At 41.1% G+C, this 27,280-nt stretch overlaps 1 protein-coding gene across 4 annotated transcripts in view; it reads left to right on the top strand.

Annotated features, from left to right (window-relative positions):
• LOC134801444 (ankyrin-1-like) overlaps positions 1-27,280 on the top strand; it is a 164,368-nt gene that overhangs the window by 27,816 nt on the left and 109,272 nt on the right. For 3 of the 4 annotated variants that reach the window (XM_063774006.1, XM_063774007.1, XM_063774005.1), the window contains exons 1-5: positions 20,761-21,026; positions 22,403-22,602; positions 23,153-23,306; positions 23,405-23,638; positions 26,383-26,481. In XM_063774006.1, the coding sequence (XP_063630076.1) occupies positions 20,867-21,026; positions 22,403-22,602; positions 23,153-23,306; positions 23,405-23,638; positions 26,383-26,481 (847 nt within the window). In that variant the 5' untranslated portion in view covers positions 20,761-20,866. Of the gene's footprint in view, positions 1-1,653; positions 1,762-14,158; positions 14,262-14,633; positions 14,828-16,890; positions 17,047-17,515; positions 17,718-18,350; positions 18,476-19,447; positions 19,595-20,745; positions 21,027-22,402; positions 22,603-23,152; positions 23,307-23,404; positions 23,639-26,382; positions 26,482-27,280 lie in introns of those variants that run through there. The other variant, XM_063774008.1, reaches the window with a different exon arrangement.

A 27,280-nucleotide genomic window follows, 5' to 3' on the forward strand; every position in this document is an offset into this window, starting at 1 on the left:
ACATAAAAAGTAAAAAATTTAATTAAGTAAATAAAAACAGGAAGGTATCATAAAATGTTAATGAAGAGAAATTGTAAGAGATGGTATTATGCCAACCAACAACTGCAAAGTTTTTTAACATCGGTTTGTGGCAAATACTGTTTAGTTTATCTTTATTTTAAAACGAAAAATGTCAACTTGCATGTTTTCTCCACTGTACACAGAATAAGTAATGATGTTACTATATCTCATATGTTCAGAATATTACTTGAATAAACTTATTATCCTATATAAAATGTGTGTTTTTATATTTCTAAACCCAGTTTCTAAGTAGATTGCACATACATTATAGTCACATTAAAATTCCATTTTGCGAAATAAAGAATTCAACATTTAACTTTGCAAAAGTAGATAATTGTTATTAGAATATTTTCTAAAAGCAATAAAAATAGATTAGGTTAGATTCGAGCTACAATGACATTAGGTTGGGTTCAAGGTAAGGTTGCAGGGCCTCAACAAGGGAAAAAAAGGGGGAGGGACTGTTGGCCTGGCTAAGTGAGCCAGAACTCACCCACTACTCCCTACTACTGCCGTAAGCAGGTAATGAATTCCCAATGTATTAGGTATAGGTTTAATAAATTATAAATATATTTCATTAATAACATAATAATATACAAATATGTAAAAGCATAAAGTAATAAATAAGCCTACAGTAATCACGTATACCGGTCCCACGGATGCGGATGTTGCTTACATAATCTCGTCTGTCAAGGAGTTTCGGCAGGAAAGGCCTTGGCAGACTTATATATTCATGAAATGAGGGTTCATACCTACCGACTGGAATTGGTTTCATGGCGGTATCAGATGGGTTAGTGTACGGTAACCGATGGTCATCTTGCTTATAATCTCGTCTGCCAAGGTGTTTCGGCAGGAAAAACCTTGGCAGACTTATATATTCCTAAAATGGGGGTTCATACCTACCGAATGGAATTGGTTTCATGGTGGTATCAGATGGGTTAGTGTAGGGTAACCGATGGCGACCGTGCTTACATAATCTCGTCTGCCATGGTGTTTCGGCAGGAAAAGCCTTGGCAGACTTATATATTCCTGACATGAGAGTTCATACCTACCGACTGGCATTGGTTTCATGGTGGTATCAGATGGGTTAATTTAGGGGTCCCGATGGTCACCTTTGAGAGCGTCTGCCAAGCACTTCCGGCAAAAAAAATAGTGGCAGACTTCGCTTTTCTGTGTCTACATGTAAATTTCTAACTGCTGCCATAACTACTATCTCGGTATCAGATGGGTTAAATCAGCCCCTTTTTTCGCACCGGAAGTGGCCTTCTTTTTCGTACTTTCGGCAAGTTCCGCCGTGGCAGACTATCGAATTCGGACTTAGCATAACTTTTCTGGGAAACCATTGTGCATTTCATCGTGGTATCAAGTCGGTTAGAAATTTTGCGGCCGGCTCTTCTACTAGAAGACTTTGATACGTTTGTCAGGAGTCTCGTTCACCTTTCCACTCAGCATTAGGCTTGTTAGCTGCATTAAGTTTTAAGCGGGTTTACTGTAATTTCCTGATATCCTGATACACTTGATTATAAATACGTATTATAATGTGAATATACAGCAATGATTATACAAAATATTAATTGTGAATTGGCTTGTCCACAGATAGACCCGAACACAGCGTTCCTGCGAGCGGCGCGCGCCGGACAACTCGAAACCGTCGTTGATCTCCTCGAGTCAGGGGCGGTCAAAGACATCAACACTAGCAATTCGGTAAGTTAAACAAAAAAAAACTCATTTTTTCCTTATAGCTTAGCTTACACAAGTCTTCTTACAGTAAAAATAAAAAACAATTTTTAGGTACCTACATTCAACAGATTAATAAGACATCAAGACATGATATCAAAAACAATCCTGAAACAAATCTTGATATTCTCGCGGCAAAAAAGACTTACGTGACATAAATATTGTATGCACGGTATGCACCATTTTATGTATACAAAATACGCAAGGCATGAAAATACCAATTTTAAACCGTATTCCGTTGCAATAAAATACATAAATGATCACCTCACTTCACTTTTCCCACTTACTGAACAATTCTGTATCTTGTGATCGTTGAAATAAAGTTGACAATTGATTAGACTAGTTTCTAGTTGCGTAGTTGTCTGGGGAGCATATAGTAAATGATTTAAGGTTAATTGAAATTGAAGTCTTGTTTACCTGTTTGTTTGTTGTTCAGTGGATGAAAACTAAAGGGAATTGCTTGTTTTCAGCATTATGTACGCTAGTAAATTATATGTTGGTCTGGGTCATACTCATAAAGTGGCATCTAGGTGCAAACTTTTTGCCGAAATAGCTTTACCGTGGTTGACATGCTCGAATAGACTCTGTCTAAGCTAACTCTGCACCGACGTCCGATATGAATAGAACAAACTGTGGGAGTTTCATTATAAACGTCATATGTTTCATATTTTGACATTAATGATGACATATATTCCCTCACTTTGACAACTAACTAGTTGGTCGGACTCTATGATAAATCATCATCATCATCTTCCTCGCGTTGTCCCAGCATTCTGCTACAGCTTATGGGAGCCTGGGGTCCGCTTGGCCACTAATCTCAGGAATTGGCGTCGATACTAGTTTTTACGAAAGCGACTGTCATCTCAGCTTCCAACCCAGAGAGGAAACTAGGCCTTATTGGGATTATTCCGGTTTCCTGACGATGTTTTCCTTCACCGAAAAGCGACTGGTAAATATGTAATGATACTTTGTACATAAGTTTCGAAAAACTCATTGGTACGAGCCCGGGTTTGAACCCGCGACCTCCGGATTGCAAGTCGCACGCTCTTAGCGCTAGGCCACCAGTGCTGTGCACTCTATGATAAATATAAATACGAATAAAATCGAAGGTAATGCAATTCTTGTCATCGGGAATTTCCTCCCGACGGGGCGTATTCCGTCGTGCTTTCCCGGACAAATTCAATATCCGACGTGCCGATGCCGACCAGACGGCGAACAAAAACTACCGTTCCGATCACAAATAAAATCACGGATTCACTTGAAATTTATGAAAGTTAAAAATTGTATAAAGTAAATTTGAAAATCTATGACTGTAGAGTGTGTAGAGTTTTGTATAAAATCTTCGTTTATTTCTGTAGGTATGGGGGCAATTGTTTATTTGTAAAACGATCAAACTCTTGCAGGCTCACAGTAGTCGCAGTTGATCTCAAAACGCTCAATAAGGCTCGTGTTGTGTGAACAATCGCCCGTACAAGTAAATAGAGCGTTATGACAGCAACACTACGGCACCGTTATAACCCGGCAATGAAATGTGTTCTGACATATTGCCCCTAAAAAGGGTACGGACAGATTCGGGGCGACGTGAACCATAAATTTCACACTTCGCGAGTTTACTCACATTGCAACTGATAGCCGCCAAGGAGCGAAATATATCATGGCAGTGACATCGACACAATATCTATTTACTGGCTTAAACAAGAGACGAACAGGCTTATGCATGGTCAAGAAGTTCTGTGCCATAGTGACAATAATATGCTAGTTCATCATTCTAGCCTTCAGTCGCCCACTGCTGAGCATAGGCCTCTCTTCGTGTACGCCACTTATCCCGGTCCTGGGCTAGTCTTATCCAAAAGTGCCCCGCGATTTTCCGAATGTCATCCACCCAACGAGCTAGCGGACGCCAGGCGCTTCTTTCATCCGAAAGCGGCCACCAATCCGTCAACATTTTGGTCCACCTGCCATCACTCTGCCTAGCAACATGTCCCGCCCAACTCCATTTAAGCTTGGAGATGACGTCACCCACGTCTCGTACCTTGGTGCGGCGTCGGATTTCGACATTCCTCACTCGGTCTTGCAGTTTAATGCCGAGCATGGTGCGCTCCATGGCTCTTTGTGCTACTCGTATTTTATGCACAGCCCCCAGCTAGTTAGATAACTATAAATATAGCGGCTTTCATATTTAATTGATTGCCAGTTGTTGCCACTGTGGCTCAGGGATCAAACTCTTCCCCCCTTATTACTAAAATCTAAAACTTTACGAACCCGAATTAGTTAGTATTTAACTCCGTAGCTATAAATTATGTTTGATCCCTTTCTTACAAATGCATAAGTCAGAATGACAGATAAAGACTCGCCTCACGCATGGAGGGGGCACCCTGATTTATTACAGGCGTGCACTCCACTGCACGCCACTCGATACGATACCCCAAACCTTCAAAACATGGAGGCCTCAGTCTGTCGCCTTGCGATGACCGGGCACCCTCCAATTACAATTGCTTCAATTTACCAGTTCCAGCTAATAATGGAGTCTCACATGGCTCAAAATGTTGTACAAATTCCTCTCGATGACCCCTTTGAATTCTTTGCCCTGAGCCCTTAAGGCTTAGTTAGGGACTCAAAGGGGACATCGACATTAATTAAGATTGAACAGATAGTTTTAAGTTAGATTGTAAAGCTCGTAAGTGTCCCTCTTGCGCATTCGACACTAAAATCCGTCAAAGAGCAAAGGGCACCAGCTGCCCGGCTCAATAATAATCCATTCCAAAAAAAAACAGATAAAGACAAAAGATTCATAGTTAATTCAGGCTTGTAATGCGTTTATGAATAACGCCATTTGATTGTATTACCTTGTGAATCCTTGTGGTTAAAGTGTTTTGAAACTTTTTTCCGGCCCACGCAACCCTCTCATAGTACACAATGATGACCCAGGGTCAAAAACAGGTGGCAAAGATAGAGTGGCTCTAGCCACTGCTAAGGGTATCTTTGCTCACCTTGGCAATCGTGGGATCTTTTTGTAGTGCACAGCGGGGTATCATCTTCGCTCTATTGAGTGCCGCCGGCCGTGTGTACGATATGGGTCAAAGTTGTCGACTCTTCAACGTCAATGCGGTAGAGGCCACTAGAGGCCGTCTAAGCTAACTCTGCATCTACTTTGAAGTGACAAAGCCGCAATTTTGCTGTATTTAAGTAAGAATTTTTGATACATCAGATTTCTAATTAAGTAATTATATTAATATGTACCTAGTAATGTTTAAACAAACAACAATGGTCCCTTGGTGACCGCGGTACCTAGTCACCTATTACCGCCTCCCCTGTGTGTCGACCTTGATACGTTAACGAATCGTTATGCGCAGTTGCATATGAGTACGTACATTATGGTTAATGGGTTTGTAGCACTTACTGTTACACATTGTAAATATAATAATATCTAGGTCACCACAACTATAAGAATTACCTTAGAATTGCGAATAAATATAGGTTCTCCTCTCCCGTATAAAATCAGTAGAATGAAGCAGCCTATATTTCGCGGTATATCGGAGCATTGAGCATTCCATGAAGTTGTCCACCGTTGTCCCGTACGTATTTTTTGGAGTATTGCAGTGTCTTTATCTTTGATTAATGGTCACAATATGCCCAGACAAATAATTATCGGATTAACGCCGAAATAAAGTTCTAATAGATTAAATAAAATACGTTTGAACGGGGCAGCCCGTGGTACGCTATATATATTTTTAATCGTATGTTTCTTCACTACTGCCTAATTTCACTTGCCTTTAATTTAATTTAACTTGGCCGTAACGCTGTGGATTACGCAGATTTTCAGGTCACGTTACCTGAAGACAGCTCCAGGTGTACTTGATGACTAAAATCTCGTAAAATCGTCCCGTGGGCATGAATTCGCCTTTATTAAATATCTATTTCTTTCTTACTTGTATAAGAACAGGCGTGTATGAGAGAGACAGGAATTTATCCGCCCATTTTATATGAGAAGGCCGGAATAATAAATATCCTAACCTGAACGAAGTGTAGATGCGATGCGGCCGCGTTCTACGATGATTGGTGACTGAACTAAAATATCTTAATCGCTCCTATGCGGATGTTGTTATGTGCTATGTGTTCATACATTTTGGCTTGTCCATTTTCTATGGGAGGGTACATTTTTGACGTGATAACGTCTTATAAATCGATGAACACCGGTAGCATGCACGAAAAAGTGTCACGTTGTGGACGGATCTCCATGGTAACGTTGTGGACAAATCTCCATGGTAAAGTAACGTAATGTAAGGGTAATGGTTTCTTAAATGACGTTATCACGCAAAATTATCGTTCGTATAAACCGACTTTACAGACAACCATTGACCCCCCCCCCCCCGCCCCCCCCCCCCCCCCACCCTATAATCATCCAAAAATCATGCTTCAAATGACCCCTTTTCCTCCTACTTCATGCTACCGTCATCCGATGTCCAGACCCCCCCCCCTAATTTGAAATGACGTAATTTATGAATAGCCCCCTGGCAACGGGAAAGCAGTTATTTTTTATCCACCGTGTATACCATCGCAGTTTCCGTAACTTTAAAGCACGTTAATAGTCCCTCGAGACACAACATACTCTTCTCACGGTTGGAGACTTCAGTGTCCCACTGGTATATAAATCATTGGAATATATGCAGCTGAGAGTGCACTTTGAAAGTAAAGGAAAGCAAAGTGTTTGATTTTGGCTTTAATATTTGAGTTGCTTTGAGGTAGAACTCAAACGACAAAGAGCATTGGAAAATACTTCGGAAAATATAAAATTTTATGATTGTGACTTGTTTGATAGCGTCGACATGTTTATAAATAGGTAAACTAGTTAGTAGAAAGGGTAGAATTAAGAACGGAACTGGGAAATTACGTTAAACTTAAACGCTTCTATCGATGTCTAATACCAGAACACTTGACTTTCACATATATGATCACAGGTTTGAAGTCTGGTTATCCTTTTATCTATTAAATCCATTGCTAGTTGAGGAAATCTCGGCGACAGCGAAGGTTTAAGGGTATTTAAAATCTCCGACGCTAGAAACTGATCTGATCAGTATTGATGGTAGGTTGTCATGTTAGACATCATTACTGACTGGAGGTTATCCAGCGAGGAAGCCTAAATGACGCATAACTAGTTGTGACGCATCAACAGATTTGTGGGCCCTAGAGAAAGACTAAGTGAAATGATCCCCGACTCTTCTTCTCTTCTTCTTCGGCCTAGCGCCAGTGTCCGCTTTCCTACTTAATCTTCTCCACTTTGCCCGGTTTTCGGCATCCTCAGGTGTAAGATTGTTCTCTTCCATGTCCGCTATCACGACGTCCAGCCATGATCCCCGACTAACCCGAAATATTTTTAACGCCACGTCTTTAAGCGGCAGAATAACTGATGTAATATAAAAACTTTGCGTACCTATTTTAGGTTCATTTATTTTATTTATATTAAGCTCCGGCGGTCTGAAGTTACAGTAGGTACAATGCGTGGGAATACCGTAGCCATGTTAACATGACATTGTCCTATTATTGCTTTTGTGCCGCGTTATTTAGGCCACTGGGTCTTTCTATATAATGCTTCCTATTTGGAGATTTAAGAGTAAAACATGGCTTGTTTCGGTTTTTAACTTGGACAAGATCAAAAATGTATCTAATTGTAAGTACTAACAATTTTAAGAGATAGGCAATGACTAATATTTGGCAGATCTCATTTCAGGCATTATTATTCACCCAACCCCATTTTGTAACATCCCACGCATATAGTCTGATTTATCTGGCAGTATTATTGTGGTATGATGGCGCTGACATCATCTGATAAGCCGCTTCCACCGGTGCATCCCGTCAGCGATCAGCACTGTGAAAATACAATCGGTGTTACTATTATATCTTTGATAAAGTTAACCATTTGTAAACCTTATGGCAAACGAATAAAGTATATTTAAGATCAGTTAGGCGTACGTGGCCATGCGAGGTTTTCACACGATACTTACCTATAGTTTTGTATGCAAACGCAAAATTTGCAAAAACGTTGGTTAGAAATACTGATAAATCCTGGAATAATTGTAGCTGGAAGAATAATAGAACGCTGTAGAAAGAAAACGGGTCATTACGAGTATCCCATTCATTACATCGAGACATTTGAACGTGTAAACCTTAAGTTTAGCCATCTAAGTAAAAAGAACAAAATTCACTTTGGCGTTGCTAAATCGTAAAATTTTTACGACTATTTGCGAAAAATACAGCGATTTTATCTATAGCAATACGTATTTTCTGAAAAGAAGGCAAGAAAAATGTCTTACGTATATTATGGTTCGTAATTCACAAGGGAAGAAACACGTTACTGTTATCGATGCTATTCTACTCGGCTGTTTCATGGAAACGCAAAAAATGTCCTTGTATGTTTCGTAGTAAGTGTAACGCTTAGCGTAAAATCTGTCCCCATTTGAATATTTTTCTGAAAGTGTAGGTATTCTGGAAGACATGCTGAATTTGGTTAAAGAAAGTGGCGGGTTCGAACCCCGGCTCGTATCAATAAGTTTTTCGGAACTTATGTACGAAATGTCATTTGATATTTACCAACGGCTTTTCGGTGAAGGAAAACATCGTGAGCAAACCGGACTAATCCCAATAAGGCCAAGTCTACCCTTTGGGTCGGAAGCTCAGATGGCAGTCGCTTTCGTAAAAACTAGTGCCTACGCCAATTCTTGGGATTAGTTGCCAAGCGGACCCCAGGCTCTATGAGCCGTGGCAAAATGTCGGGACAACGCTAGGAAGATGATGATTTAAGTTTCGTTGCTTTCGTTTGGCGTTTTCTATAAACGATCGTCATCTTCGCTAGGCCCTTTGAGGAGATTGCAAAGGTCGCCGTCGTCCAATACTACATACATACATACATACATCACTGGCTCAGTAACTCAAAGAGGATCTTGGCCTCTGACACAAGCGAGCGCCATTCTGCCCTATTGTGCGCCACGCCAGTTGGGTATTCCGACGGCGGACAGGTCTTTTTGGGCTTCGTCACTCCAGCGGTATCTGGGACCAATACGAAATATGGGATATTAGTACAGTTGTAAATAAATAGAAGCTGTATTTTATTTATTCGCATAACACTGCTTAAGCAGGGACACGGCGTAATCCAAAAACAATACAAATACTTCGGCATTCTGCAGGTCATCGTTACGAGAACCGTTTCGCAAGACTGCGAATTTCATTTATAGTGACTTCGCACTTTGATTCCTTCGATCATTCGGAGATTTCCACTTAACTATGGCAATAAGTACACAATGTAGGTAGCGATGATGATCTTTCAAACGGTTCAAATGTAGATTACGTACGAAAACAAACCTAAAATATAACCTAACATTTATTTTAATATCTTGTTTGTCTTCTTCTCTTCTCGTTTGTGTATAATAGAATTTTTAGACATTAAGTATTATAGGTCTAATCTGATCGAGGCTCGACAATTGGTTCTCTTTGGAGCAGGATAAAAGGACAAGACTTGGGATCTTTCGGAACACCGGGCAACAGAGCTACCGAAGCTTACCAAAAGTGTGCGAATCTTTCCTTCCTTAAGCTGTAATACCTCCTCTGGCGATGATCGTTGATAGTATCATCGGCAAGATCATCGTGCAAGCCTCCACATGATTTGACATGATGACCCGGCGATTTCCTTGATTCCCTTAGATGCGTGCCCTAAAAACCGACAGCTCACGGGTCGCAGGCCATGATAGACGATGACTGGCGGGGACTGCCGAGTATGCCCTCTACACTATCGTGCCCGCCAGTCATCGTCTATCATCGCCGGCACTGTAGAGGAGCCATAAGGCGTGTAAACTGTAAACAAAAACACAGTTTTTGTTAAGCTTTAGTCACTTTAGTGGATTCGTGTAAAGCAGCAATTCTCGCTACTACTCCGACATCATTATTATGGTGTGAAATTATCTCCAGTATTATTAAACCGCAGGACATTGAACTTGTTTTCCACGCAGTTAAAGAAATAAATACGTGTCAGTTACTCGAATTAGTCTAACCGTCGGTATGGCACCACATGAGTCATTTATTAACTCTTATGTCATGGAATTAAGGTTTATTTTGCTTTCGCTGGAATCACCGTGGTACTTTATGTTAGTAACGCTGCATTTATCGCGGCAAGTGCAATCTGTGAGTCGCATTAAGAACTCCTAACGGTGTATTTGAAATTGGGTTACTTGTGATATTACGCGGTACAGTCAGCTTCACAGCAAAATTTCTTGAAGCAATTTCTGTTACATTAAACAGGTTACTTAGGTGGGATTTTTTTAAATAGAAGTTTATTGTCAGAGGAATTGAGATAAAAGGTAAAAAAAAAACCGCCCGACGTCTATATCTTCTGGCGCAAGTTTCGCGGAGCGCGCTGTATCTTTTGTTTTCTTCTAATTTCCAGCTTTACTCCTCTAACAAATGTACATAATTAACAAATGTAGCCAGTAGATGGGCTATCATCTCCATTTCGTACATAATATCTTGGGCCTGTCACACAAGATTGCGTAGACGAAATTTACTGAAGCGTATAACCATTTCCGTGCTAGTAGCCAAACTTAAGCCTCTTAAGGATTCATTAAGTTCATTACCTCAGGGGAGTCGGAAGGCATATCCGTTACGGGAAGCCTAAGTGTTAGAAGCATTTTAAACTCGTCGCAAGGGATCGTTCTGCTGAATTGTTATTGATAGGTTTCGAATGACCTACCTAAGTGAGACATATAGACGTGTGGATAAGAGCATTTTTCTGGGGCCAGTTAACCCTGGTAGACTAAACCTTGTCGGCCATTTTCCCCAAAAACTATAGACACAAAAGAGTTTCCTGAAGGCTTTTTTGAAATTTCTTACAAGCTAGTCCACGCCTACGCATCTTGAATTTATAAATAAACTACAGTGTTTGTAAAAAAACCTGATACATACAACAGCTACAAATCCATAGGATGCTTGTTGCCATACCACGCTTGTAAAACTACGTTACGTTACGTCATATACCTACGGCAGGCGGCGAGATTCAGAAAGTAAACCCATAAATATACCCTAAGCAAGTGCCAAATGTATGTATAACGAAATAGGGGGATTGGGGAGCACTATATTTACCGTACTGTAATTTATAGTCAAAGTAAGTTAGTTCTTTATTTATAACCCAGCCAGTCAAATGAGAAGAAAAATACCTTAGGGCGTCCGCTAGCTGGCGCGAGCCATTGCGGGTGCCATAACACGCACGCGTCTGCGCCAATTAGCATTTCTCATGGGTCTCTATTGTTTCCCATAAAGTTTTAAGTCATAATGTATTGTTTGTCCGCATTTTCGTTAGTCATAATTCGATTTTTCTCAGAAACGCGTAATTTTTCAGGATTGCCATAAAACAAACCTAACCTAACCTAACCTATCTATAGGATAACCTTACGAATATCCTGAAAAGTTAACGGTTTCAGAATTATGACTTATGACTAATGATAATCTGACAATGATTTCAATAATTATGTCAAAGTCAAACAAAGGGATCCGGTCAACCGCACCTACTAGCGGACGCCCTTATGATCCGAAAGCAATTTGCGACTCCCGCCATCTTTGCCCAAGATTCTTGGCAATGAAAAGAATGAATGGACTGAGAATTATAGCGATCCGTGGCCCCATTCACTCACGTGCTTACTTTAGAAAGATCCCGGGTTCTATTTGCTTGGCCTAGTTATAAAACTAGTTTCTGCTTCACTTTTCCCGTAAACTTTGGGATATAACCTCAAACGAGCGAAACGTTATGACGGCTCGCGTGTGTAAGACGCCAAGTTACTTGAATGTATTTGCCTAAATATTCGTTGTTGCATATTTTAAGTTCGTAACCATACATAAATATATACATGTATATATAAAATACAAATATACGAAATTATACGTATATACGAAAGCGAGTGCCATCGACCTTATTAATTCCTCACGATGCTTGCGTTCAAAAAGATTTCAAGAGATTACTTCTGATTGCGAAATTTAATAAAAAACTTTTATCCAAAAGCCATTTTGAAAGTTTTTGTTTAGGTATTTAACCATCCTCGTCCATAGATAATACTTTAATAAAATCACCATTTTGTTTGCCTCTCTCGATATCAATTTAGTTTTTGTGTGTGGCTACGAATAATGGCAATATTCAATCTAATATCAATGGCGGGCGGCCTCGAATGCGTTCCGCTCGGATGCGAATTCATTAGGATCCTTTTACACTCGTGCTGTACTTGTCCGTATTAGTTACATTGCGTATATTATTTACTTACTAGCGACCCACCTCGGCTTCGCACGGGTTAACAAATTATACACCTAAACCTTCCTCAAAAATCACTATTGATAGGTGAAACTTGACGCTTGAAAATCCGTTTAGTAGTTTTTGAGTTTATCGCGAACATACAAACACACAAACAGACACACGCGTCGGAGAACTTTGTTTTATAAGGTGTACTGACGAGTCTTCCAAATACGACAATCGTTTGCAGATAACGAAACGCCATCATTTCCTTAGATACATTATTTACTGGAGATGCAAGTGTCGATACATTTGGGTAGCCGCTTAGCATCAGGCCGATCGTAGGTGCGCTTAATTGTTTGCTATTGCTACTGTATTGTTTCTGAGGTGGTTCAAAAAACAGTGGGTAGAACGTTTATGTAGGTATAAGACAGTACAGTAGGTAAGTATTGTACAAAAAAATATCTATTCACGTCTCGAAGTATTTATAACTGTTAGCTATTCCAATGAGCAAAGGTAGGTAAATAATTCTTATTGCGAAGAGATATGATCATTAGTAGACCATTTTAATGAAACATTACTCCGCTAGCGATTTCTTCCCGCGGTAAATGGCTTGAAAAATGTGGATTATAATGGGCATAATGGCAGCTTAGCATACGGTAACAGAGGAATCACTTGTAAAAAATAACGCATGTCATGTGAGAGTTTTGATTATATGCGTGACTTCATGCATATATAAGTACATAATAATTATATGACATACCACCTGGAGGCGCACAGTCAACAAAGAGGTGGCATCCGCTGGCCTCGACTGGAAGAAACTCGAAGAGACAGCGCAGGATCGACAACAGTGGAGAACCCTTCTGAGAGCCCTATGTCCCTGATGAGGGATAACAGGATACCATCATCATCATCATCAATTATATGACATTATTATATTCTTGCTTTAGTTTGCCTTTAGTTTCGTTTCTAGCTTATGTTTACTATTTATTTCTGCAGGCGTATTATGGATCGCTTTATCCATGTGATAAAATAACTGTCACTTTTTAACTCCACGGGATAGAAAGTGACGGACACCGTTTTATCACACTGTCATGTAGACAAGAACGACTATCATATCCGTACTGATATCCCTCTAGGAAGTCTAGGAACTAACATGATACTGCTGATTCACAAAAAAAAGTCTCGGTGACTCCTCTAACTATTATTATTGATATTATCTACGTCTCCGTGTTAAAATATCATGACAGCGTAGTATTTGACAGTAGAATATTAAATTAGTCACCAATCTACTCAATTTAAGGACAAACAGGTGACAATAATTATTGTCCAATACGTTCAAGTAATTTTCATGCCAGTTATATGCGAAACCATTAAAGATTCGACTGTATTGCTTCTTTATGATTAAAATACTTAAGATCTTATGAATATTATTGTGTTTTTGTTCTTTTCAATAATACGTTATAGGCGCTACTTTTTTAAAATAACAATGCGGTTTTTGACCATAACGTCTTACTGTCAACGATATTCTGTGCTATTAAACCATTTCTCTAACGAGATCAGATAATGGAAGCCGTATAATTTCCATCTGTTTGTGCGACTATTTGCCTATCAGTGCAGGCGAACTAGTATTTGCATACCTTTGTTTAAATTTCTCACGAAGTAGGTGCATTTAAGGGGTTATTTTTTATGTTCCCCCTAATACCACATTGTTATTTTTGAAGGAATAAAATACCTAGCTCCTCCTAGCGTCAATTTTCTACGTCGCACTTCATCGGGATTAAAATTTCATAAATACCTACATAAATACATAGATTTATACCAAGAAAAGTCTGCAGCGATTTTGATAGCCCACGCAGTGCAAATGTTATTTTAAACGTTAAACTTCTATGAAATTATGAAGTATAAATAACACTTGCACTGCGTAGGCTATCAAAATCGCTGTAGACTTTTCTTGGCCTAACTCTATTAGCACAATCATCTGAACTAAGTTGTCTCCGATAGTATTTTAAAACGAGAGTTTATGCTAATGATGACTTGAGAACTAGGTAGTAGTTTATATTTTTGTATTAAAAACTGATGAATAATTTTGTATTGTTCCAGAATGGCCTGAATGCGCTACACTTGGCAGCTAAAGATGGCCACATTGCAGTGGTCGAGGAGCTCCTCAAACGTGGTGCCATCGTGGACGCAGCTACAAAGAAAGGTAAAACTAACCAAATCTAATTCTATTAGTGCCTTTCAGGCTGCAGCCTGCCTTTCAGGCTGCAGCCTGAAGGAGTCTGGGGTTTTCTTGGCACTTAATGCACCCTAAACGAGCCCAACTCTTTCGTTTAAACAATTGGCGCAAGCAAACCTGACCTTTCTATCAGAGCTTTGACCTAGAGAACCCAGAGTTTTCGGGGATTGTTCTACAGTCTACCCGCTTTTTCCAACATCATCAAGTCATTAACCAACATACCTAAATATTATAACGTCAAAATGACATGACGTTTCAGAGGCAAAAAACGCTGAATTAGAAAAACAGATTGTGTAGAAGATATTGGCAGTAATTTACATTTGACATTGTACATTCCAGGCAACACAGCCCTACACATAGCATGCCTAGCGGGCCAGGAGCCGGTGGCGCGGGCGCTGCTCGGCGCAGGCGCCAAGGCAGATGCTCAGTCTGCTGCTGGCTTCACTCCACTATACATGGCAGCGCAGGAGAACCATGCTGGTTGTGTGAAGATGCTGTTAGCTGCGGGTGCTAGTCAGACACTAGCCACTGAGGTGAGCATATTTGGTAAAGCGCTAAAGCAGATCATACACAAGCAGGCTTCTCCTCTATATGTACCTCTACATGTGCGTGCAGCAAAATTTGCTGCAAGAACATACGTTAAACTAAGAATGAGACCAGTGAAATGAGGATATAAACACATTCGGAATCGCTACACTGAAAAAAAAACCTGGTACTGGTAACCAGAATCTGGTTAGCTGTACTATATTGTCTTGTTGTATATGTGACGACAGGACACTTTGTAAACATAACCAGACCATTCTTGTTAAATTAAATTTGTTAATTCTATGAAGTGTATAGTAGTGGGTATAAGACTTTTAGTAAACCCAACTAGCCGGTCTGTTAATGGTTACTAAATAATACAGTAACATATACGTTCCTGTCCTGTTGTTATAACAAGGTATTCAGTATATGTAACTGAACGATTTGTGCGGTGTACTGGTTTTATATTGTTCACGTTACCAGAACGCACTGTGCTAATGGGGCTTCTAAGCGAGCCATATGTTCACTGCAATATGTGGCCGGCAACTATTGGTGTCCTCTTACTCACATGTTAGAGAGGGACACTAATAGTTGCCGGCCACATATTGCAGTGAACATATGGCCCGTTTAGAAGTCCCTTCAGCACAGTGGGTTCTGGTTACGTGAACAATATATAACCAGTACACTGCTCTTCTAGTAAATACAGACAAGTTTTTAAGCACACTTATTTTTTTTTATTTTATTGATCAAATAAGTAACACAGCATTACAGTAAAACCAAGGCACTGTGACACTACAAAAGAAAAAAACATTTTGTCTCCACAAAGAAAACAATAGACACAAAAATGACATACAAATTAAACATTGGATTTGGGCGACGACGTAACAGCGTGGCTCCGTAGCGTCGTCTGACTCGGCGTAGGATTCGGCAGGTTGCCCCGGAACCGCCGAAACACCACACCCTTCGGCCAGAAGTCCGCGCTTGCGATGGTGTCCTGCAGAGGCCGCGGCACGCGCACTACAAATGAACTGAAGTGCACATAGTGACGCGACTGTAGCTGGTGCACCCTCAGCGTGTAGCCAGTCTTCCGGCGGACGTACTCCACCACCTCGTCGGCCCCGGCGGAGTAATGCAGGCGAGACACGTAGAGCGCCTTACTCGGTGTCGCAACTCGTAGGCCAGAATTAACCGGCTCCGCAGTGCCACACAGAGTTTTACGAGGCGCCCTGCGCGCCTTGCGTTTCCTTTCCACCAGTGTGAATCCCTCCTCCACATCGGTGCGGGAGGACTTTTCCTTAATCGGAGCCCGCACATTTCACTGTGTCAGCAACACGCAAACAACACGCACTTATACTATACACTTCTACGATAATAAAACATCGACCGGCCGGAACGTAAGACGCTGGCGTAATGGCTGCCGTTCTGTGACTTGCGCAATTCCTTTCTCCGCCCCCCGCCACCCGCGCATACACCGTGGTGTTGGCACAACTGTTTGATTCGTTCAGACTACAATGCATTATAGTAACCACAACATAATAACTTGTAACGTGTACACTCGTATCTTTATTTTTACATATCAATAGTTAGTGTTACGATGCATATATTAAACGAGACAAACGTTTAATATTTACAACACTTGCATCTTTACATATACAACGAAATTGTAAGCAGTACTAAATTGCATTTAACTAGAATTGAACAGTGATGTTTAAAAAACAAGTTTTACACGATACAACATTTTTTGTTATTACTACCGGATTTTAGTAGGTATAACTATATTTTTAATTACTATACGTTCTGGTAGTATTGTAGAAAATTATTTTTTTCGGTGTATCAGCATCCGTATGGCTTTTGTATTTACCTATTGCTAAGCATGTGTCCATATTCACTGTCTGTGGAGGTACGTTATTATAGATTAATGAGAGTCAAATGAGACTTCTGCGATCGCAGATGAGTTTCAGTAGTAGTCATAAAATACCCCTCCAAGTAACCATGTTCTTGTTCTACACTCTTGTCTCACCTTGGGAAGTTCTTAATCAACAGGGATATTTAAGACGTGCTTTGTATTTTCCAGGATGGCTTCACCCCCTTAGCTGTGGCCATGCAGCAGGGGCACGACCGCGTGGTCGCCGAGTTACTAGAATCTGACACGAGGGGCAAAGTGCGCTTGCCTGCCCTGCATATTGCTGCTAAGAAGAACGACGTCAAAGCTGCCACATTATTGCTAGAAGTAAGTACCTGTTTAGGTTGAAAGTAGTCTGATTCAAACGACGAATGTCGACGAAAATAGATGAGGAATCGGTCAGGAAAAAGTAACGCGCTCTGAATATTAAACAGAAACAACGGAACATGATCTCACGTTCCCTATGTCCGACTACATGCTCCCAATAAGATCTTATGAAGGATGCATTTCGAGGGATAGAGGTGGCAAAGCACTAACAAAGAATAATTTACCATGAGCTTTTGGATTCATTCGTATGAGAAGTATTTCGTAATGATCTATTATTGAATCTAAAATTTATACAATATTTTCATATTCATGTTCTAGATAAAGTACAACTGCTAGAACCTGCGTTACGACTTGATCTTTAACAATCACCTTGCAATTTCTGCCTCGTTTCGGCAATCAGTCATTATTATCATATAAACTCCAAATTGTCGAGGATATTTGATGGAATTAATACAACTATTTGTTTCAGAACGAACACAACCCCGACGCCTGTTCCAAGTCCGGATTCACACCGCTACACATAGCCGCCCACTACGGGAACGTCGGTGTGGCCAAAGCTTTACTCGCCGCCGGTGCCGACTCGGGCAGAGCAGCGAAACATAATATCACACCACTGCATGTTGCTAGCAAGTGGGGACAGCTGGCTATGGTCGATTTACTGGTAGAAAATGGTAAGAATAATATCTGAATGGTGTCACAGATAACACATCTCGCCCTCCATGCGTTGTATTTCTCATTGCTGAGGGTCGTGTCCTCCATGAATGACTGACTGGTGTTGTGATGCATCTATTTATTCAACCATAGGCAGGCGTGGCTCACTACGCGGTTTCGTCGCGTCGCTACAAGTATGTGCGGTCCACACCAATTTTGGTGTCTAGCCATAGTAGTTGCCGCGGACCGCTATGGACCGGACGCCTGCTCGCGCTTGCGCCACCTAGTGGTCATATCTGTCGTAATAGACGCGTTTTGTTAGAGAGTGCACCTTCTGTACCTAGTACTATTATTTATTCTGTGCCATAGGACTCTTCCATCTTTGAAAAACGTTGGTGTGCCCAAATCTATTCGTCGCTGGTATGCACTGGGGCCGCTCGGACAAACCATGAGACATCTCCCCCTGCATCTTATGATAAAAGCTGATTTTCTACTGTCAGCATCTTTTTAATTATTATTAGAAATGGTGAGCATTTGACCACAATCTCACTTGATGGTAAGTGCCGATGCAGTCTAGGATGAAACATGCTTGCCTAAAAGAGTCTATTCACTCTCGATTTAAATAGATATAAAAATATATAATGTAATTTTAGGTGCAAACATTGCCGCTGTTACGAGAGACGGCCTCACCCCGCTGCACTGCGCTGCGCGCTCCGGACACAGCAACGTCGTGTCGCGGCTGTTACAACACGGTGCCCCCATCACGAGCAAAACGAAGGTAAGCTAAACCTGTATCTTTAATTAGGTACTTAAATAAAAGTGAACAAATAATTTGTAAATTTTGGGGTAGTTAAAACATTTATTGATTAACCAACCAAATACAAAACCACCTGGATCTGTCACTGAATGACCTGACTTTACCCTACATTATTTCATCATGTAATGTTTTCATCTACCCTCAACTGGCTTATGAAGCCATTTGAGGGTAGATTTTGTTTACTCTTTTTTAAATACCTAAAGATACAGACTATAGTCGTATTGCCTGCGAAGCTGATGATCTTTGATTCGACTAGCATGGATAAACTGTAGAGCAGGGGTCACCAAATGGCGGACCGCGGTCCGGATGCGGACCGCCGACCTATACAATTTTAATACATATTTAATAAACTCAAGTAGAAACGGACCGCGATGGTCACATTATTTTAAAAAATCGGACCCCTGAAGAAACTAATTGGTGACCCCTGCTGTAGAGGGTAACACAGGAGTCCCTCATTTATTGCCATGAATTGTAATTATAAAGTTAAGGTTTTCGATTTAGAACACAATATGACTGCATTTTCAACTTCAAGCAGAACGGACACGTAATTGACTTGACTCTCTGAAATGGTTTAAGTAAACTGCGTATTAGTTTAAGCGTTTCCATCATTAATATATGTATAATAGTTTTCTTTTTTAAGTTAATCGGAGTCCGCTCTGCTCACAGTGTAAGCGCACCTTTGGGGCTATTCATAAATTACGTCATTTCAAATTAGGGGGGGGGGGGGGTCTGGACATCGGATGACGGTAGCATGAAGTAGGAGGAAATGGGGTCATTTGAAGCATGATTTTTGGATGATTATAGGGGGGGGGGTCCAAAATCGTCAAAAATCGATGACGTAATTTATGGACAGCCCCTTTACAATTAAAGTAAAGGTAGACCAATTAAATTAAATAATTTCTACTTTAACAATAATGTAAAATTTATTTTCAGAACGGGCTAACGCCTCTCCACATGTCCGTCCAAGGCGAACACGTAGAGACGGCGAAAGTCCTCCTCACCGAGGGTGCCCCTATCGATGACGTCACCGTAGACTACCTAACAGCTTTACACGTTGCTGCGCACTGTGGACACGTCAAAGTAAGTACCGTAAAATCAGGTAATTTTAGTCCACAACTTGCAACTATGGTCCAAATTCAAGTTCTAATAAAGTATGTCTAAATATTTCACAGATTATGTTGAATATATAATATAGAAAGAGCATTAGTGTATCTAAGCTCTCAGATAAATGTTACGAGTACAAATCATAAAGGCTCGTTAAAAATCAACGTTAAAAACTGGACCATAGTTGTAATTAAGGATTATAGTTGCCTGATTTTACGGTAAAAGTTAATTATATTAAGGATCATTAAACCGAAAATAGGTGATGATTCTCAAATTGTAATAGAGACAGAGAAAGAGCAGTAACACCTAACGAACCCCTGTCTAATGTCTCACACGGGGCGAGAACTGACATGCGAGTTGTCTTATACATATGTATTGCAAACTGCTGAGATACAATTAATTCAAACCATAGATCAAATACCGCAATATAAATAACTCGTATGTGAATTCACGTATCATCTGAATGAGCCTTAAAATGAATCGAAGGAAATCAAGGAAACAATCTCTATAAATTCAATATTAGGGAACTTTGGCACGCCAGTATCAAGATTCCACAATAGATTTAAATTATAGATTAATGCTATGGTATGGATTAATGCCTAAGGATGGTATTCCACCTGTCTAATTTCGTTGTCCAATGTGTGTCTCACATTTTGCTTAATGAGAGAGTGAGACGCACTGACATTGGACAAAGATTTTGGACAGATGGAATACCACCCTAAGAGCTGTTTCCCACTGACGTCCAGTTTTTTGCGGGTACGCTTTTTGCAGGATCCAGTTTTCTGTAAAGTGTCATTCTATGGAACTTGCTAACTATGTAAACAAAAGTCACTAGTAAATTCATCATTATTTGACAATTTCATTTGTTTACATAGTTAACAAGTTCCATAGAATGACACTTTAGTATGCCTGCAGGATCCCGCAAACAGAATCCTCGTGTGAAAGTTACTGTATTAGCACCTATACTACTAAAACGGGATCCTGCAAAAAACCGTACCCGCAAAAAACTGGACGTCAGTGGGAAACAGCTCTAAAGCAAAAAACTTAATCTCACAGTCGCTTGCAGTTTATTTCCAAAGCAAAACACACCTAATGTTTACTAAATTAGAGTTTAATTATGCCTGCAGGTAGCCAAGCTGCTTCTCGACAGGAACGCAGACGCCAACGCTAGAGCTCTGAACGGTTTCACTCCTTTACACATCGCCTGCAAGAAGAATAGGCTCAAGGTCGTTGAGCTGCTGCTCAAATATGGTGCCAGTGAGTATACTTGCTTATGCTCTAGTAAACCGTTGCCAAGATGACAGGAACGCAGACGCAGCTAAAGGTCTGAACGGCTTCACTCCTTTACACATCGCCTGCAAGAAGAACAGGCTCAAGGTCGTTGAGCTGCTGCTCAAATATGGTGCCAGTGAGTATACTGACCTGTTCTCTAGTAAACCGTACCCAAGATGACAGGGACGGAGACACAAAAGCTAAAGCTCTGAACGGCTTCACTTCTTTACACATCGCCTGCAAGAAGAACAGGCTTATGGTCTTAGAGCTGCTGCTCAAACATGGTGCCAGTGAGTATACTTACCTGTTCTCTAGTAAACCTTAGCCAAGATGACAGGAGCGCAGACGCAGCTAGAGCTCTGAATGGCTTCACTCCTTTACACATCGCCTGCAAGAAGAATAGGCTCAAGGTCGTTGAGCTGCTGCTCAAATATGGTGCCAGTGAGTATACTGACCTGTTCTCTAGTAAAGTGCCGTAGCCAAGATGACAGGAACGCAGACGCGGCTAGAGCTCTGAACTGCTTCACTCCTTTACACATCGCCTGTAAGAAGAACAGGCTCAAGGTAGTTGAGCTGCTGCTCAAATATGGTGCCAGTGAGTATACTGACCTGTTCTCTAGTAAAGTGCCGTAGCCAAGATGACAGGAACGCAGACGCGGCTAGAGCTCTGAACTGCTTTACTCCTTTACACATCGCCTGTAAGAAGAACAGGCTCAAGGTAGTTGAGCTGCTGCTCAAATATGGTGCCAGTGAGTATACTTGCCTATTCTCTAGTAAACCTTACCTAAGATGACAGGAACACAGACGCGGCTAGAGCTCTGAACGGCTTCACACTGTTAGACATCGCCTGTAAGAAAAACAGGCTCAAGGTGGTTGAGCTGCTCAAATATGGTGCCAGTGAGTATACTTATCTATTCTCTAGTAAAGAGCCGTAGCCAAGACGACAGGAACGCAAACGCTAGAGCTCTGAACGGCTTCACTCCTTTACACATCGCGTGCAAGAAAAACAGGCTCAAGGTGGTTGAGCTGCTGCTCAAATATGGTGCCAGTATCTATTCTCTACCATTCATCGACAAACGCCAGTCGAAAAGTTAAAATATATTAGGATGATACCAAAGAAAGGTCTCGTGATTATTTGCATATACAAGTTGGCGCCAGCGCTCCCTCTCTTGTGCGTTTGCTTTTCAGTTTTATGAGTGCAAGGAGCGTGAAATTTACTCGACCTCTATCGCTACTTATGGTGGTGGTCACGGACCTTTAGCGCGTCCCGCGGTGGGTCCTTTTAGCCGCCCTATCCGCTAGCGTCCTCTCGAGATGTGGAGGATGCTAGCGGAGTTGCCGTTTTGATCTTTCCGGTGTTAAAACATAAATATTACTTTGCTAATCCGCGAAAAGATGATGCTCTCCTCACTCTCCTGACCGATTTCGGCCCCAGCGACCGTGTGCTCTGTGCGAAAAGATAACGTGCTAGTCGATCAGTGCTAACCCGTTATACTTACTCCGTGTTTTCAGGTAAATCAGCGACCACAGAATCCGGCCTGACGCCCCTCCACGTGGCGTCGTTCATGGGCTGCATGAACATCGCCCTGGTGCTGGTGGGCGCGGGCGCGGAGGCGGACGCGGGCACGGCGCGCGGGGAGACGCCGCTGCACCTGGCCGCCCGGGCGCACCAGACCGACCTGGTGCGGGTGCTGCTGCGGAACAACGCTAAGGTAATGTATACAGCATAACATCAGCTCAGGATTTTTTTTTATAAGTTCTTTATTTAACATAATCTATTACAAGACTGATTACAAGGTAATGACTTAATCTAGTGTAGGTACATTTGCATCCTAGACAGTAATATCAATAAATTAATACAGTTTAGTGAGCTATAGGCGCCCATTATAAACTATTTAACAACTCAGTGTTTATAACTTTGACATAGGTAATATCATACATAATATCATACTTATATAATATGTAGTATACACAGCTCAGGATTAGTCGGAGCGGAAGCGGGCGGATAGGTGTGGCGTTCAAATTAAGTGTTACTGTACTAGAGTCAGACCAAGAATAGTCTGCAGCGGATTTCATAGCCCACGCAGTGAAAGTGTTATTTTAAACGTCAAACTTCTATGAAATTATGACGTATAAATGACACTTGCACTACGTGGGCTATCAAATCCGCTGCAGATTTTTTCTGGTCCGACTCTAACAGTTTTTCTAATTGACCCGTAATTTACCCTACTTATTCATGCCTATTATATTTATTATTTCCAGGTGGAAGCCCGAGCACGAGAAGGGCAGACCCCTCTCCACGTAGCAGCACGTCTTGGCCACGGCGATATCGCTGCGTTGCTGTTACAACATGGCGCCGATGTTGCTGCAGCTACCAAGGACCATTACACGCCGCTACACATCGCAGCTAAAGAAGGTACAGAATGCAAGCGTATTATACCAAAAAACTCATATAATTTCTATTACAAAAGTATGTATTTATGGTATTTATTAACTGTCACTCGTAATTTTCAGGCAAAGAAGAAGTAGCCTCCATCCTACTCGACAACAACACGCCAATCGAAGCCGAGACCCGCAAAGGTTTCACACCCCTGCACCTCGCGGCCAAATATGGCGACATCGGAGTAGCCCGGCTCCTACTCGCCAGGGGCGCGCAACCGGACGCGCCAGGGAAAAGCCACATCACACCTCTACACATGGCTACTTATTACGGACATCCAGATATCGCGTTGCTTCTCTTGGATAAAGGTTTGTATTACATTGACATTTTATATCACACAAATAATTTTGAACACTAAAAAAGGCATAATGACGCCTTGAAAATGCAGAAATGCTTTTATTGTAAACATTTGATATATATGTCACCGTAAAATTGTAAAAAGCGTTAGTTTATAATCTAACTAGCGACATTGTAAACTGTCGAAAGATTGTGTACCGTAACTTAGTGATTACAATTTTACGGATTGTTTTTCGGTAGATTATAATCTATCGACAAGAAACCGTAAAATTGTGAACCGACACACGAGGAAACGCACCTCGCGCGCTGATTGGTCGGTCTTACAGTAGGCCGTTCTGTGTCCATAGAGTTAAGAATCAAACACGGGTGTCTGTGATATTAATAAAATACGCTTCAAATATTCTGATATCAAATATAATACCTATGTATTTGTTATTAAGAAGAGAATCAATAATTCTGATATTATTTAAGAAAACATAGTAACATAATAATAGAACATAACATGAGAAAGTGACGTTTCTGATTTTCTCATGAAACAAAAAAAATATACAATAATAATAAGAGAGTCGGTCAGGGTCTCCGGCGTGTCTTCGTTGGTCGGAGTGGACCTCAAGGGGACCCGCAGGACTCTCAGCTCTGGCTTGCCTTCATTGGCCGTCCAGAGAGGAGTCGCTAGAGCTATATGCTCCAGGGTTGGAAGTGAAAGATGCATAAGACGCGAGTTGGCACAGTGGCTGGTAACAACCACTGGGTAGAAAGCTGCGCACACCTCTCGACACCCCTGAGCCGCTTACATCGATGTTGCGTCTGGCCGTCTTTACGATGGCGCATCAGGGCTATAACCGCGAAAATCAAAGTTCGTCAATTGCGGGCATTTTTCTCCGTCACTTTAATTACGTCTTAATGAGAGTAAAAGAGAAAGATCCCCGCAATTTGCGAATTTCGGTTTTCGCGGTAGGCCCCCTGGTGCCCATCTATTGAGTGGCGAGTCACTGCCTGCCCCTATAAATAAAAAATGTTATGGCAGGTGTCCGAACTTCTTTGCAATCTTTTTTTCACCCAAACTTAAACCATAGACCCAGTACTCTGTCCATATTCTCTACAATAGCTTACAATGCCTGCTGAAACCGGTTCACGGGTATCTATTGATGTACCCGTGAATGGGTTCCAGAAGGCGTTCTATATGACATCAAATCTCTCCAAACGGACTCTACGTGTTGGATCTATATCCCCACGCACGCCTTATAAATGACCGGGCTCGAAAAAACACCCGGGGTTTTAAAACGGAGATACAAATAATAATTCACCCGATATACGTCCCACTGTGGGCACGGGTCTCCTCTTATGCGCGAGAGGGCTTGGGCTATCGTCCCCACGCTAGCCCAATGCGGATTGGGGACTTCACATACACCTACCATTTCCTCACGATGTTTTCCTTCACCGAAAAGCTAGTGGTAAATATCAAATGTTAATTCGTACATAAGTTCCGAAAAACTCATTGGTACGGGCCAGGATTTGAACCCGCGACCTTCGGATTGAAAGTCGGATGTCATATCCACTCGGCCACCACCGCTACAACAATACGATATAGAATCATAAACGTTACATTCTTGCAATTAAGTTAAGGATGACCCACGCAGCGCTAGACCAGGCCGGGGCCGGGCCGGAGCTTCCGGCACTTCGTTTTCCATGGAAAGCACCACGTGATCACCGATCAGCCGTCATAGAAAATGACATGTCGGACGCCTCGGAAATACAACTAAATATAAAAGTGAAAATCAGAAACGCAGCAATATTTCCCTTCTTTTTTATCATTTGAACTGCACTTCTTTGGTTAATCACAGATGAATTTTACTTCACCATTCAGCAACAATGTCATGTAGGTAACTAATTTTAAAGTTTTTAGTAATTTCAAACACGAAATCAATTTAAAGTAATCAAAACACTGTTTGTTTGCATTCGACAACAGATCTATGTATTTATGGACACTAAAATATGGCGGCGCGCGGCTCACAACGTTCAACCAATCAGCGCTTGAGGCGCGTTCCTTCGTACGCCAGTTCACAATATGACGGTTTCACTTCGATAGATTATAATCTAACGAAAAATAAAGCGTTAAATTGTAAGCAGTATGTTAAGGTACACAATATTTCGACAGTTTACAATCTCGCTAGTTAGATTATAAACTAACGGTTTTTACAATTTAACGGTGACATATACATACACAATATACACATTGTTATGAATGTATGATGCTATGTACCTACACTACATTCATTACCTTAGTGTTGCTACACCCACATATATCTCTGTGAGACAGAATATTTGTAAGTTTTTGTAACTTGTAAATGTAATACTTATATGTAACATGTGCGTTTAGATTGAATTTCACTTTGACAAACTTTAACCAAATATTTAAATCATATATAAACGACTGCTAAAATCCAAAACTACTAGAATTGTCGTTTAGATTCTTGCAAGTTCAAATATCCAAAAATAAATGATCAAATTTGTTTTCATTCATCAAAACCGATAACATTATAATTCACTCAAAAGTAATTAAAACTAGCCACTTTGTATGGAAATTACAGACAGACTTTTATTTTTCGTTACTTAATTTTCAAATGCTCCGCAATTATTTCGATTTCAAATATCACATTCTTTTGACTAACGACTTTGGCCTAAGTTTGCCAAAGCAATCCAGCCCGTACGCACAGCTAGCCGCTACGGTAGTGTAAGCTAGATTCCTTTGCAGGTGCCTCGCCGCACTCGCTCGCCAAGAACGGACATTCAGCGCTGCATATTGCCTGTCGGCACAACCATCCTGACATCGCGTTCGCGCTGCTTGAACACGGTACGTAAACAGCAACACTCCTAATTGTACATCGGTGGACCTTATTACAAAAGGCATAAGGTCCACCGATGTACAGTTAACAGTGTAGTGTGTGTACTACGCCTTACTCACACACGTGCATAGCTTAGTATATAATGGCTTGTACTTGTTACTAAGACAGAATAAACCTATATTCAGTACGATCCAGTTCTCCTTTAACGATCCTGGCAGGGTCGCCATGTGAGGTGGGACGTAAAGACAAACACTATCTCTGGAGTATAGGTTTATTCTGATATATGATACTTATGCTAGGGTATGCATAGGCTACATGTGAGTGAGTGTGCGTGTCGTATATGGTGCACACTACAACAGTGTGAGCGATGGTATTACAGGTCGATTCACAAGAGCTGGCACGAATGTAACGAATGTGTGAATGAAGATATCTATGTGTGTGTAACATTAACCAATAAAATGGTGGCTCTGACTGTATATCGATACAGGTGTCACTCAAACAATGACAGTTTCGTTCGTTCCATGCGTGCCAGCGCTCGTGAATCAATCTGTACTATTGGAGTACCTAAGGTTGATTTTATATTGCACTTTACTTTGGAATTACACTTATTGCCAGTTGAGATTAATGTAGTACATATTGATGTTGAAATAGAGCTCATTTTCGATTACACAATGGCTATTATAGATTGTTTAAATGAGTTTTATCATTCACAGTTTGAGTTGCGTTAATGACACTTGTGACCCGTAAAGTCGTATGTTGCTTTACGAATATATCTTAATTTTCCCTTGTAGTTATTTATATTTATTT

Source organism: Cydia splendana, chromosome 22 (assembly GCF_910591565.1).
Source record: "Cydia splendana chromosome 22, ilCydSple1.2, whole genome shotgun sequence".
Taxonomy (NCBI): Eukaryota; Metazoa; Arthropoda; class Insecta; order Lepidoptera; family Tortricidae; genus Cydia; species Cydia splendana.